General features: G+C 44.2%; 1 protein-coding gene across 1 annotated transcript in view; it reads left to right on the top strand.

Annotated features, from left to right (window-relative positions):
* Positions 1–14,145, top strand: part of TMEM17 (transmembrane protein 17) — a 160,159-nt gene extending 146,014 nt beyond the window's left edge. Inside the window, exon 4 of the mRNA XM_077493204.1 lies at positions 12,975–14,145. Coding sequence (XP_077349330.1) covers positions 12,975–13,208 — 234 coding nt within the window. The 3' untranslated portion in view covers positions 13,209–14,145. The remainder of the gene's footprint in view (positions 1–12,974) is intronic.
* The last annotated feature ends 1,385 nt before the right edge of the window (positions 14,146–15,530 follow it).

The following is a 15,530-nucleotide window of genomic DNA, read 5'->3' as shown; positions in this document are numbered from 1 at the left end:
TTTCTCTTTTAAATTCAAAGAGTCACTCTAAAGCCACCCCAGTGCACACCACCCTTGTGTGAAAAGGAGGCTTACCAGAGGGTTTTGACCCTCAAATTATAGAGCAGTCATAACCGCTTTGCATAAGGGTTCCAATTGGGAAACGAACATCCACAGCAAATGGCACCCAGATCCTTCTTAGCAACTGCCACGATCCTCCTCCTTGATGTGGCCATTTAAACATCCAGTGCATACATGAAAGAACACGCTTTCTATAGCGCAATACCAATAAATAAAATTTCTTAATTGAAATTGCACTTAACAAAATGCAAAGAATAAAACAGCGCTGTTCCCAAACAATCTCTGTGATATCCACATCAAAGCTGGCCACCGATTGACGCATATGCATGGGGACATACATCCTGGCTCCTCCCAATGCGTTTCATCAGATATTTCATCATGGGATTGGGACATACGTACGTCACCATTCTCCTAAAAAGAAAGCTCACAAGAAGAGGTTCAGCTATGATTGGCTCCCCCCCAAGCAGGAGATAATGCAAATACACCATTACCAGGAAATCCTCAGGCTGTAACTGAATCAATGCTAGGCCTATGATGATGGGCCTACCAGGGTGATTAGATAAAAATTTGTGTATGTTGGGTAAATAGTACATAATGGGTACCCTCGGAGCTAGTGGAACAAGAAATGTATGTCCTTTCTTATCTATAATTCCCTTTTTAATACCGTAATCAATTATAATTTTCAAATCCTTGTTCTATTTCAAAGTGGGATTATATATGATGGGAAAATAAGAGGCAGGCTTGGCAGCAAACAGTGGATAACCAGAGTCAGGCTTAGCAGACAGCTCACCAGAGACAAGTATTGTGGCAGACTGAACCCCATCGACAGGCAGCATGGAGGCGGCCTTCACCCAATTGCCAGGTAGCATGGATAGTGGCAGAGATGTATGGGAGTGCCCACCCATCCTTGCCTACTGGGGTGAAATTAAGACCTGGATAAAACATGTCATGGATACCAAACTAGAACTGAATGCAGCTGCTTGTCTGATTAACATAGTCCCCACTACTCTAAACAAATATAAAAAAAATCACTCTCACGACACCTACTTACTGCCGCCAAAACTCTCATACGCATTTACTAGAAATCGACAAAAGTCCCAGGAGTCAAGGATTGGTTAAACAGAGTACACTATATTTATAAAATGGAAGAAATTGTGGCCACGAGGAGAGAAAATCGCTCAAATTTCAATAAAACATGGCAACCCTGGTTGGTATTCACTCTATCTCCTGAATACCAATCACTCACTCAGTGAAATATCCACTCCTATTAATTATCAATATTGCTGTATTGTCATAAATAATTGAGGTCTGTATAATTAACGTAACCAAGAATTCCTTACATTGAGGGCCCCCCCTCCCCATTTTTCAATCCCCCAATCTGACCTATATTAATCCTGACAATCTTCTTTAGTATGCCAATCCATATCTAGTTTATTTTACTCTGATGTTGATTGTAAACTTCACAATCTGGCATTTATTATGTCATCATTCAGACACTATATAACAAATTGCAAGAATTGTACTTATACCAATGTCATTAATTTATTTGTTATTAAGAGTTTTGCTTTTTTTATTGTAAACCTGAATTTGCTATAATAAAACCTTGATTGAGAAAAAAAAAAAAAGATGTATGAGTAGGAATAACTTTTGTTTCTTTTTTGGTTTAAATACTGGAGTGAGTCCTGCAGGTGGTTGCAGGGTGCTGACCAGATTGTGCTGCTGGTGGCAAAGTAGTAACAGTACAGATGAGCATAGAGGAAAGGGTAGCAGAAGCAAAGGAAGAGGTCTAAACCCTTGTACACACGGTCAGAGATTTCGACAACCAAATCCGTCGGATTTTGTCCGTCGGATCTTGTCCGAAACTGTTGCATACACACGGTCGGACTAAGTGCCAGGAACCTAGACAAGGCCACAGTTGCCTTCCTCAGCCATTTAACAACAGCAATTAGTACGACCGCAGATGCAGCTGAGGTATTTGGCTGTCTGACAGCTAGTAAGTTAAGGGATAGGATAGGGATAGCCCACTGGGCTGGGGATTTTCAGCCATACAATTTTTAATTTTGCTTTTTTTTATGATTTTAGTTATACTTTATTTCTTTTTGTATGCAGGGAATGCACTTTTTGGTTAAGTTATTGAATTTAGATTTGGATAGCAGATAACATGTCTAAGCCCCTGTACACACGGTCGGAGATTTCGACAACCAAATCCGTCTGATTTTGTCCGTCGGATCTTGTCCGAAACTGTTGCATACATACGGTCGGACTAAGTTGTCGAAAAATCCGATCATTCAGAACGTGATGACGTAATTTAGTTACGATGGGACTACGTTCAGGCTAGTAGCCAATAGCTTTGATGTAGGAATTTGATCTGAGCCTGCGTGGCACTTGGTCCGATCAAAATTCTCTACACAGGATCGGAGTATGTCCGATCGAACCAGTTGGTCGGGAAATATTTCCAACATGTTGGAAAATTTGGGTCCGACGGAATCAGTCCAATGCATACCACACAGTCGGATTATCCGACAACATGGTCCGATAGGACACATTCCGACGGATTCTCCGACCATGTGTACAAGGGCTTAGAGGTTGCTAAAAAACAAATGATATGTTCAATCTCTTTAAATGGCACGACTCCCATCTGCACACATACATGGGAAGAATGGGGAGACCATCATGATGCAATACCAAAAGTATCATAATTTATAAAAGAAAATAAAATTAAAAAAAGGTAAAATACTCATAAATATAGTGCACTGATGACATCCAGTGCACTAGATGGCAAACATGTAAACATTAAATCTAAGGGTCCTGGATAGATGCTAGAGTTAGCCAACATGCAGACACGTGCAATGATCATTGCGTGACCATGACTTAATCATAGGTAACCCATGTATGTGTACACTGATGGGAGTCTCGCCATTTAACCAATTGTCTACAGTCCACTTACACCCCCTTCCTCCCCAGACCAATTTTCAGCTTTCAGCGCTCTCACACTTTGAATGACAATTACTCAGTCATGCAGCACTGTACCCAAATGGAATTTGTGTCCTTTTTTTCACACTAATAGAGCTTTCTTTTGGTTGTATTTAATCTCTAGTGGGTTTTTTTTTATTATTTGTGCTATAAATAATTTTTCTTTGTTTCTCATAACATTTTGCAAATTAGTAATATTTCTTCATAAATTTTGGCCAGAATTTATATGGCTACATATCTTTGGTAAAAATAACCCTACTTAGTGTATATTATTTGTTTTTTGTGAAAGTTATAGGGTCTACAAGCTATGGTGCAAATCATTGAAAATTTATCACATCTGATCATACCTGATGTACTGAAGACATTTCTTGAGACACTAACAAACCAGGAAAGTACAGATACCCACAAAATGACCCCATTTTGTAAAGTAGACACCCCAACATAGTTGTCAATTTTTAAGATATTTCCAACACATAGCATGTATATAGCAAAAATGAGACCTCACAATACATTCTGCTACGCCTCCTGAGTATGGCGATACCACATTGAGACTTTTACACAGCCTGGCCACATACAGAGGCCCGCCAATGATGTAGCACCTTCAGGTGTGCTACAAGCATAAATTACACATCTAATTTCTCAACCACCTATTACACTTTTGAAGGCCCCAGGACAATGGAAACGCCCACAAAATGACCCCATTTTGGAAAGCAGACACCCCAATGGAACATAATGAGTCTTTTGAACTGTTCATTTTTTTCCAGAAGTTTTTGGAAAATGTGGAAAAAATGAAAACGCATTTTCTCTTATATTCACCAACCGACACAGATCCTCTCTGTAACTAAATGGGTTTGTTAGCCTGCCATTAGGAGAACTAGGCAATACATTTTAACACAATTCACAGAACTTTAGTCCCGCCCCGGGGGGCAGACCCTGTGCTAACAACCCTCCCTGCTCCCAGGCAGAACTCCGTTTTTTTATTTTGCCTAGTGAAGGAGAATGATCTAGGAACCCTGCGGGCCCTTTGGTCCATTTTTTTGCTGCAGGTTTGATGTTTTTTGCGCAAGATGAAAGATCCTGGGATCTTCTATCAACTGCCAGCTGGGTGACAGGCTGGTTAAGTTATCCTTGTAGTCTCCCCAGTCCGGCAATCGAGCGTGTGCAGGCTGCAGCTAAGGCTTGGCAGGCCAAGACATACCTCAGCTCCAGAGGTGGTCGGTGAGCCTCAATGCTCCAGGGTATACATATGACCGGGCTACTGATGTCTGGATCACAGTATACCGAGCCAGCAGCTACCCTGTAACTGCGCAGGAGTAGGTCTGTGATGGAATGTCTCCCAGCTCTTCAGGACTGGTAAGTACGGCTCTCCCTGCTTCGGTGGGGTGAGCAGCTGGGCATTCCCTGGGAGGTTGATTCGGGGGCCTCCTCACCTCCTCTCTTCTCTCCCACGTCCCTATCTCCCCTCCTCCCCCCCCTTCGGGGGGGGGGTGGCTGCATGTGCTGCGGGCGGTGTGTGTGTGGGGTTCGCTGGGTCTCTCACCTGTAGGGGGCTCTGTGTGACTAGCGCTGGTCCTGGTCCCGGTCTGGGGGGTCCCATAAGGTGTCTGGAATGCAGGCAGCACTGTTCTGTGTTTTTTCCTGTCACCGCATGGCGCTGTCCGGCGGCCATTTTGACTGTGGGAAAAGCAGGTTCCCCTTGTGAGCCTCAGCAGCTATTTTCTATAGGATTTTCCTATTAGTTGCATTGGCGGCCATTTTTTTGAAGCCCAAGTGCTCTTTTCACTGCAGTTCTCTTGTGACAGCTTTACATGTGCACTCACATTCTGTTTCCTGTGTCCACTGTGTATACAAGACGCTGAATGGCTCTTCCCTGAATGCTGGTGCAAGTTCTGCAGATCGTTTCACCGCTATTCTATACAGCTGCTGCCGACACAGTTTCTTCACTCTGCAACTGGGTAACATCCTAGGGATTACAGGCATGGCTAGTGACATTCACAGAAAGCCCCTGGGTGGTGAGTCTGGCGCTAGATACCTCTCCCCCCATGCGGCGGCAGCAGGAGGGTGGGACCTTCACTGTCCTAAGTCCCCTTGCAGGTGGCAGACAGGGTAGGGTCAGCATGGCTTCAGAAGGTGTTTCTTCCCCCGAAATCCAGGCTATTGCAACCGGGTCACCTGCGGATAGAGCTGTGCCCATGGACACCCTGACGGCGGTCCTTAATTCTTTTGTTGCTAAAATAGAGGCGATGCATGGAAGGAAAGGTGCGCACAAAATGCCCCTCCCCCCCCGTCCTCTGGGGAGAGCTCTGATGCAGACTCAGGCCCTGCTGCGGCTGGTAACCCCTGCTCTGACCTATCAGACGAGGCTGACCAGGACCATTCGACAGTGAGGATGATTCCCCGTCCGGGTCCAGGCACGACAAATCGTTTGTTGGAGCACTTATCACAGCTGTGCATGATACCATGAAGATACAGGAGCCAGTGGATGCCTCTGCTGATGTATTGGTCCCTTTTGGGTCCCGCAAGCCAGCACGTTCACCTAAGGTGTTCCCGTATTTGGCTTATTTTGACAAGTTCATCCACAGGGAATGGGGTCAGCTGCAAAGGACCTTTTCGGTCCCCAAAAACATGGCAGTGCGTTACCCCTTTGAGGAAAGCCTTCTCAAGAAATGGTTGACTCCTCCAGTCATGGACCCCCCAGTATCTAGGTTAAATAAAGTAACCATGATCCCGGTAGAGGTGACTCCTGCATTCAAGGATCCCACTGACAGGAAGGCCGAGGCAGTGGCTCGTTCCTTGTTTACGGTTGTGGGGTCAGCCATGCGACCAGTTCTGGCATCCGCACTGGTGTAACAGACACTGACTGAGTGGGCAAAACTTTTGCACCGCGAATTGGGAGAGCAAAACGCCTCCCATGTCTGCGTGGAACTAGCAGACCAACTAGTGCAAGGCCTTAAGTACGTTTGTGACGCGGCCCTGGATACTCTCCCTCTGTTATCCAGGGCTTCAGTGTCAGCTGTGGTGCTGAGGTGCCTGATTTGGCTAAAATGCTGGTCTGCTGACCAGGCATCCAAAAATGCCCTGACGGATCTTCCCTTCCTTGGCGACCGGCTCTTTGGAGCTTCGTTGGATGACATTATTAAAAATGCCACGGGTGGTAAGAGTACACTACTCCCACAGGCCAGGAAGGCTAAGGAGCCACGCCGCGGGCAAGTGTCCTCTTTTTCCGCTCACAAGCTGCTTTTTCGTCCGCCCGGTGCTTCGACAAAACGTTCCCAGCCCAACAGGACATCCATAGATGGTCAAAAGCATCCCTGGAACCACAAGCCTGCAAACAACAGTGCTACTGCATGAAGGTTTGCCCCCACCCGCGTATCGGGTGGGGGGTCGCCTTCGGGAGTTTGCAGTCCAGTGGACCTCCCGGTTACCTGACCAGTGGGTCTGCGACCTGATTTCCACAGGCTACAAGATAGAGTTTCTCTCTTGGCCGCCAAACAGATTTTTCCCCTCCAGCATACCCGCGTCCCCAGTTCACCGGGAGGCCCTGCTAGGGGCAGTAAGGGACTTGCTGAATTAGGGGGTGATTGTACCAGTTCTGGAATCGAAACGCTTCCAGGGGTTCTACCTAAATCTATTTATGGTTCCCAAGAAGGAAGGGGTACGTCCAATCTTGGACTTAAAAGCCCTCAATCACTTTGTGAAAGTGCAGAGGTTCAGAATGGAATCAGTTCGCTCAGTAGTCGCTGCACTCCATCAAGGGGGCTCCCTGGAGTCTTTGGACATCCAGGATGCATACCTGCACATACCCATATGCCCTCGGCATAAAAAATTTCTGCGTTTGGCAGTAGGGGAAGCCCATTACCAGTTTGTGGCCTGGCATCAGCCCCCCGAGTCTTTACCAAAGTACTGGCTCCAGTATTGGCGTTGCTGCGACAACGCTGGATCGCGATCGTGGGTTACCTAGACTATCTCCTCCTGAGAGTATCTTCTGCCTCAGAATTAGAGGAGGATGTGGCGATCACCATGCAGACTCTGCGAGAATTTGGATGGCTGTTGAACCTAAAGAAGTCGGTGATTGTGCTGACCCAGCGTCTGGAGTACCTGGGTTTACTATTGGACTCCAGGGAAGCGAGGGTTTTCTCCCCTCAGACAAATTGCAGACTCTCAGATCTGCGGTCAAACTACTGATGAACCGCAAGTGGTCGTCGCTCCGTTTTTGCATGTGAGTACTGGGGCTCATGGTAGCCTCCTTCGAGGCAGTACCTTCTGCCCAGTTCCACACCAGAGTCCTGCAAAAGGAGATTTTGACAAAATGGGACAAATCTCCGTTGTCCCTGGATCGACAGGTCCAGGTGAGCCAGCCAGTCAGGGACCCCGGTGATTCAGTCTGGAAAATTGTTCCTTCCTCTGAAATGGACGGTGATCACTATGGACGCCAGCCTCTCAGGCTGGGGTGGAGTGATGGGGATTCGGTCGGTTCAGGGCCTCTGGTCGACGGACAAATCCAGGTTGCTGATAGACATGTGCATTCGTTTTCGTCCGAATGCATTTTCGTCCGAATTTCAGGTATTTTCGTTTTCGTTTTGACAAATGATAACGAAAGTGCAGATTCCGAAAAACGAAAGATCCAACATAAATAAATGCTTTTTTTCGTTTTCGTTGTTACAACAGTTCGATATAGAATAGGAGATTCGAAGTGACCGTTCGATATAGAATAGGAGATTCGACGTGACTCCATATGTCTATTGAACCTGTGGTCGAATGTGCCTAAGTTTCGTTTACCTCTATTAGTCCTATTATATAGAAAAGCTTCGACAGAGAGTAAATATTCGACATAGAGAGAACAGAATCGACAGAGAGAAACGATACTGGAATTGGGTGGGGGAAGTAAATAAAAAAAAAATAATGATAATATTCGACGGGATCGTTGCACGTTTATAATAATATTCGACGGGATCGTTGCACGTTTATAATAATATTCGACGGGATCGTTGCACGTTTATAATAATATTCGACGGGATCGTCGCAACTATACGACACTGCAATCGTACATTTCGGCAATCGAATGCTCCGCCTATAGGCTATATAGTTTAGCAGCTCCATCGAATCTTCTTTATCCATTCGACAGATACCATAAGCCTTCCAAGACAGATTCGACCGTAATTCATGTGGATTTTCGGACGAATGCAATTTTTGCACGAAAAACGAAATAAATAAAAACGAATTTCGGGAGTAACTAAATAAATAAAATTTACGGACGAAAACGAAAAAACGAAACGAAATATTCTAGTCTGCACATGTCTAGTTGCTGATCAGTCTGCTCGAATTGAGAGCGATCAGGCTGTGCCTCCACACGTGGTCGACGTGTCTTCAAGAATGTCCGACCAGGATACAGTCAGACAATGCCACGGCTGTGGCATACATAAATCATCAAGGGGGAACAAGAAGCTCAGCCGCTGCTCGGGAGGTCGCTCACATACTTTTTGGTGGGCAGAGCGACACGTTCCGGCTCTGTCAGCCATTTACATCCCTGGGGTGGAAAATTGTCAGGCGGACTATCTGAGTCGTCAGATGCTGGACCCAGGAGAATGGGTGTTGCATCCAGAGATTTTCAGGCTGCTGTGCCTGAAAATGGGGCGCACCAGATGTGGATCTATTGGCCTCCCATCTCAATCGGAAGGTGCCGAAATTCATGTCCAGGACAAGCGATCCGCGGGCAGACGCGTCAGACGTGCTGGTGGCTCCGTGGGATCAGTACCAGCTGATCTACGCCTTTCCTCCACTAAAACTGTTGCCACATCTGCTTCGCAGAGTGGAAGCCGAGGGGATCCCAGTAATCCTAGTTGCCCCAGATTGGCCTCAGTGGCCATGGTATGCAAACATGGTGCGTCTGGTGGCAGACACTCCCTGGCGATTGCCGCTGCGAGAGGACCTCCTATCTCAAGGTCCAATCTTTCACCCTGCTTTACCATCGCTGGCTTTAACGGCATGGCTATTGAGAGACAGGTGCTGAGGAACCGGGGTCTGTCGGACTCTGTGATTCCAACTATGCTGAGGGCGCGGAATCTTCTTCATGGAAGATATACCATCGTACCTGGAAGGCCCACATCTCCATGTGTGAGGAGAAAGGGTGGCATCCGTGCTCCTTTTCTATATCCAGGATCCTGCTGTTTCTTCAGCAAGGAGTAGACCAGAAATTGGCATTGAGCACCATTAAGGGGCAAATTTCAGCCCTGGCTGTCTTTTTTTTTTTCAGCGACCCCTGGTGTCTCACTCATTAGTGAGTACCTTTGTTAAAGGGGTTCGACATGTAGTCCCTCCGGTGCGTCCACTGTTACCCCCATGGAATTTTAACCTGGTGTTGTCGGCGCTTCAGAAGCCGCCATTTGAGAATATCAGGGAGATTCCCCTGTTGACCCTTTCACAGAAGGTGGTCTTTCTAGTGGCCAGCACATCAGCCAGGAGGGTTTCGGAATTGGCAGCCTTGTCATGCAAGTCGCCTTATCTGGTCATCCACAGGGATAAGGTGGTGTTGCGTCCACAACCGTCCTTTCTACCGAAGGTGGTTTCGGCTTTTCATATCAATGAGGACATTGTATTACCATAGTTGTGTCCTAAGCTGAAGCACCCTAAAGAGGTGGCCCTTCATGCTCTCTATGTGGCGGTCTTGGGGATCACTCCTGTTGAGGATACCCGGTTATATAGTGGTGTTTTTCCACACACTGCTGTTTTTTTGTGGGTTTAGTTTCACTAGTTCCCACTTGCCATGGTGGATGAAGTTTTTATGCTGTTTTTCTCACCCCTCGTTTGGCACTGCTTGGGGATGTCCCATTTAGTTACATAGAGGAGCTGTGTCGGTCGGTGAATATAAGAAAAAATAGGATTTTTGTTGTACTCTCCATAAAATCCTTTTCTCTGTAATTCACTGACCGACACAGCACCCACCCCTCCTTTTTTCTACGTTATACTGCTTATTGATGTACTGAAGCTACTAGGAGCAGTGGGAAGGGTTGATAGCACAGGGCCCGACCGCCTGGGGCGGGATTAAAGTTCTGTGTATTGTGTAACGGTTTTGCCTAGTTTCTCCTGATGGCAGGCTATACAACCCATTTTTTTACAGAGAGGAGCTGTGTCGGTCGGTGAATTACAGAGAAAAGGATTTTACGGTGAGTACAAAAAATCCTATTTTTAAGCTTTTTGGATAGCATAGGTAAGGGTTAACACTCCTGTAACGTTTGTTTTGCTGTCTGTGCCCCTGTTCAGAAGATTTCACCTCACTTTCTGTCCCAATGACAATTAGATTTTGAAAATTTTGGGTTGTTGTGGAAACAAGCCTTGGTGATAAATCATCAGTGGAGACACCTTTTACCCATGATAACTCTTACAGGGGTGAATTTCCCCTCCTAGGGGTAGATTTCCTCTCAGTTCTTGTTGTCTCCCTCTGTTTGTAAGTAGGAGTCGTTTGTAAGTCGGATGTTTGTAACTAGGGGACCGCCTGTACATTTTAACACTATATCTATCTATATATCTATATATATATATATATATATATATATATATATATATATATATATATATATATATATACACACTTTTCTACAATGTTAAGTAATGAGTGTACAGCTTGTATAACAATGTAAATAAATAAAATAAATCAACACACAGCTATTCATTTCTAAATCGCTGGCAACAAAAGTGAGTACTCTCCTAAGTGAAAATGTCCAAATTGGGCCCAATTAGCCATTTTCCCTCCCTGTTGTCATGTGACTCGTTAGTGTTACAAGCTCTCAGGTATGAATGGGGAGCAGGTGTGTTAAATTTGGTGTTATCGCTCTCATCCTCTCATACTGTTCACTGGAATTTCAACATGATACCTAGTAGCAAAGAACTCTGAGAACCTGAAAAAAAGAATTGTTGCTCTACATAAAGATAGCCTAGGCCAGTGATGGCGAACCTTGGCACCTCAGATGTTTTGGAACTACATTTCCCATGATGCTCAGCTACACTGCAGAGTGCATGAGTATCATGGGAAATGTAGTTCCAAAACATCTGGGGTGCCAAGATTTGCCATCACTGGCCTAGGCTATAAGAAGATTGACAAGACCCTGAAACTGAGCTGCAGCATGGTGGCCAAGACTATACAGCAGTTTAACAGGACAGGTTCCACTCAGAACAGGCCTTGCCATAGTTGACCAAAGAAGTTGAGTACACGTACTCAGTGCCAAATCAAGAGGTTGTCTTTGGGAAATAGACATATGAGTGCTGCCAGCATTGCTGCAGAGGTTGAAGGGGTGGGGTCAATGCTCAGACCATAGGCCGTACACTGCATCAAATTGGTCTGCGTGGCTGGTGTCCCAGAAGGAAGCCTCTTCTAAAGATGATGCAGAAGAAAGCCTGCAAACAGCTTGCTGAAGACAAGCAGACTAAGGACTTGGATTACTGGAACCATGTCTTGTGGCCTGATGAGACCACAATAAACTTATTTGGTTCAGATGGTGTCAAGCGTGTGTGGTGGCAACCAGGTGAGGAGTACAAAGACAAGTGTGTCTTGCCTACAGTCAAGCATGGTGGTGGGAGTGTCATGGTCTGGGTCTGCATGAGTGCTGCCAGCACTGGGGAGCTACACTTCATTGAGGGAACTATGAATGCCAACATGTACTGTGACATACTGAAGCAGAGCATGATCCCCTCCCTTCGGAGACTGGGCCACAGGGAAATATTCAAACATGATAATGACCCCAAACACACCTCCAAGGTGACCACTGCCTTGCTAAAGAAGCTGAGGGTAAAGGTGAGGGACTGGCCAAGCATGTCTCCACACCTCAACCCTATTGAGCAATGTGGGGCATCCTCAAACAGAAGGAGGTGGAGGAGTGCAAGGTCTCTAACATCTACCAGCTCCATGATGTCGCTGTGGAAGAGGACTGCAGTGACAACCTGTGAAGCTCTAGTAAACATCATGCCCAAGAGGGTTAAGGCATTGCTTGAAAAATAATGGTGGTCACACAAAATTCTGACACTTTGGGCCCAATTTGGAAATTTTCACTTAGGGGTGTACTCACTTTTGTTGCCAGCAGTTTAGACATTAATAGTTGTGTGTTTGAGTTATTTTGAGGGGACAGCAAATTTACACTATTACACAAGCTGTACACTCACTACTTTACATTGTAGCAAAGTGTAATTTCTTCAGTGTTGTCATATGAACATACAATAAAATATTTACAAAAATGTGAGGGAAGTACAAATTTTTGTGAGATACTGTATTATCATGCTTTAAGATGCATATATTTCTGTATGAGGTATATTATTATCAGTATTATTCTTTGCACATATTGATTTATTTATGTTATTGTGAGCGCAGGTGTAGTTGTGCTGCATTTGAGTTTTAAGCTTAACTTTATTCTGACTTGAGGCACTGGTCAGCTCATTCTGGCATCCGACTGTGCATTGTATTGTTGGTTGCTAGGAGGGGACGGCTAAAGCTACAATCAGAGAAAGTTTATATCGGGCAATGTGCATTCAGATTTAGGGTTTACCAGAGTGCCAAATAAAGACACAAGCAGATACCATGAGATACAGAACTTTGCAGAACAGTTAAATAGGATTTGGGTAAATCTAAACAAAATTATTTATGATGAAAATAACACCAAGTGCACTTGTCTGCTAAAACTGCATTGGGTTACAGTTAACTGAAAGTTACAGTGAGGCTAGTCTAATCTCTAGGGTCCATTATTTGGTACTCATAGTAGCTCCTGTGTTTACAAAAATGGCTTCCAAATGTTCATTTTTAAAAAGCAGAGGGGCCATAACCGAATAGTAAGAGGTAAATGGTGAAAATGAGGAAATGCAGAATGCACAGTAGACAAATGAATAATGGTGAACTTGATTTTCAATTATTTTATTGTATTGTATATTATAATTATTTTATGATGTTTCTGTGTTAGGTTCCAGAACTTGCTGGTTTTTGGCTTCTCAGTATCCTGTTGCAGCTTCCTCTTCTGCTCTTCCTTATATTTGATCCAGGAGCAGAGCCATTACCCCTTGAGCGAGTATCCCATGGAATTCTGGTCATATTGTTACTTTTCCAGATCCCTGTGTCATCACTTACACTACGGAGGACTACTAAACGTCTGGCAGGCAGATTTCATCAACTTGGAAACTTAGTGGAACAAGCATAAAATGGTGGCACTTCTGATTATCTACAAGTGGGAGAATGATATAAGATAAATGCCTATTGGTGGATGAGTGTTAAAATTAACTTAATGTTTTGAAAATCGGTATATATATTTCCCAGCACACCATGGATCTTCAAATAATGTCCAGATCACAGCAAAGACATTTCAGATGTTTCCAGTCTCTAGCTGATTGTTACTACTGCACCTGCAATCCTCAAGCCTTTTTCAGGAAGTGTGCAATGGGAATATTGACATTTGTTAATGTTTTGAAAATAACACATTTACAGGAATGTGCCATAAAAGGAGGTTGGTGCCTACTTTATTTGCAGGTTTCAAGATATTTTAAAATATGAATTTTAAAACGTATTCTCCGTAGACCTTCTTCTTGTGTACTCCACCTGCTTTTTATATTTGCAAGCTGTAAGCAAGTAAGATTATAAAATGTTTTGTTGAATTGATGTTCTGAGTTGCTGGGTGACATTTGATTCTGTTTAAACCACTTTATGGTCTTGGCCACCGTGCTGCAGCTCAGTTTCAGGGTCTTGGCAATCTTCTTATAGCCTAGGCCATCTTTATGTAGAGCAACAATTCTTTTTTTAAGATATTTAGAGAGTTCTTTGCCATGAGATGCCATGTTGAACTTCCAGTGACCAGTATGAGAGACAAAAGCGATAACACCAATTTTAACACACCTGCTCCTCATTCACACCTGAGACCTTGTAACACTAACGACTCGCATGAAAATGGCTAACTGGACCCAATTTGGACATTTTCACTTAGGGGTATACTAACTTTTGTTGCCAACGGTTTAAACATCAATGGCTGTGTGTTCAGTTATTAAGAGGGGACAGCAAATTTACACTGTTATACAAGCTGTACACTCACTAATTGACATTGTGTTTGTCACATGAAAAGATATAATAAAATATTTACAAAAATGTGAGGGGTGTATTCACTTTTGTGAGATACTGTATACTGAGATTAAATTACACACAAGTGGACTCCATTTACTAATTAGGTGACTTCTGAATGCAATTGGTTCCACTAGATTTTAGTTAGAGGTATCAGAATAAAGGGGATTGAATACAAATGCACGCCACACTTTTCAGATGTTTATTCGTAAAAAAAAAATTAAAACTATTTATTATTTTCATTCCATTTAAAAATTATGTGCCACTTTGTGTTGGTCTATCACATAAAATCCTAATATAATACATTTATGGTTTTTGGTTGCAACAAAATTTCAAGGGGTATGAATACTTTTTTGAGTCACTGTACATCGGCGCATTGACTCAAACATCCAAAATATACTAAAGCATTCATCAGTTGGAGAATCAAGAAAAATAGCTACCACTTATTAATTGCCATTTTATATATAAAAAGTGAATGACTAAATCACTAACATTGGACTTGTGTTTTTTTTTTTCAACCTCACCTACTATGTACCTATGTAACTAAGCACATAAGGAGGCCAAAGTAATACTGTCTACAGGTTTGTATACTGACACATCACTATTGTATAATATTGTATTGTACTACTGTATAAATAAATAGTTATATATTATAGGTATAGCTGCAATGGAATCTGGTGAGAAAAAGGGATTTAATTTTATAACATACAGGGTTCAGGACCAGTTAATGCACAGAACAGTTAGACATTGGTTTCCTCTGGTGGTGGTCGCTGGTGCCCCTTTAAATGTTGGTTGTCATTTGTGTGTGCCCCCTTAAATGTTGGTCATTTAAGTATCCATGTCATGTACCTGAAGGGAGACTGAAATGACGAGATCGGACTCTCTTGTATCTCCAACCCAGGTCCCACTGAGAGTGAAACAGGGGGAGCCAAGGGACAGAAGGAACAGGAGTGACTGTAGGTGTAGGCCCAAGCACTGTCAGCAGGAGTTGCGACTCAGAGAAATCAGAAGAACCATCAGGAGCAGAAACCGTGCAACTGGGGTTAAGGACCGGAGCGTATGGCAGGTTCAAACTCCCAGTAGGCTTGTAGCAAGAAATCACAGCGGGTCACAGGACTGTGATTGCAGACAACCAAGCAGGCAGTCGGATAAGCCAGGAAGCTAGGATCAGAAGGCAGGAGCATGGTCGCAGGATAGCCATGGTCATCATCAAGCAGGCAGCGAGGTACAGAATCAGGAACAGAGCCAAAGTTGGGAACGAGCTGGGTCAGGAGTAAGTAGCAAGACGAACAGAATCCGAGATCAGGTCACATTGTGAATTGAATGTGGCTTTTCCCGCATCCAATTTGCATAGCAGGAGATTGTGACCAGCTCTCTAGGGAGCTGGTTCACACATCTCCACAGTGGCTCCAGT

This window comes from Lithobates pipiens, unplaced genomic scaffold, assembly GCF_037356315.1.
Source record: "Lithobates pipiens isolate NorthernLeopardFrog02 unplaced genomic scaffold, aLitPip1_a1.2 Scaffold_19, whole genome shotgun sequence".
Taxonomy (NCBI): Eukaryota; Metazoa; Chordata; class Amphibia; order Anura; family Ranidae; genus Lithobates; species Lithobates pipiens.
Note: the sequence above shows the minus strand (reverse complement) of the source record. Positions and strands in the feature narration are given on the sequence as shown.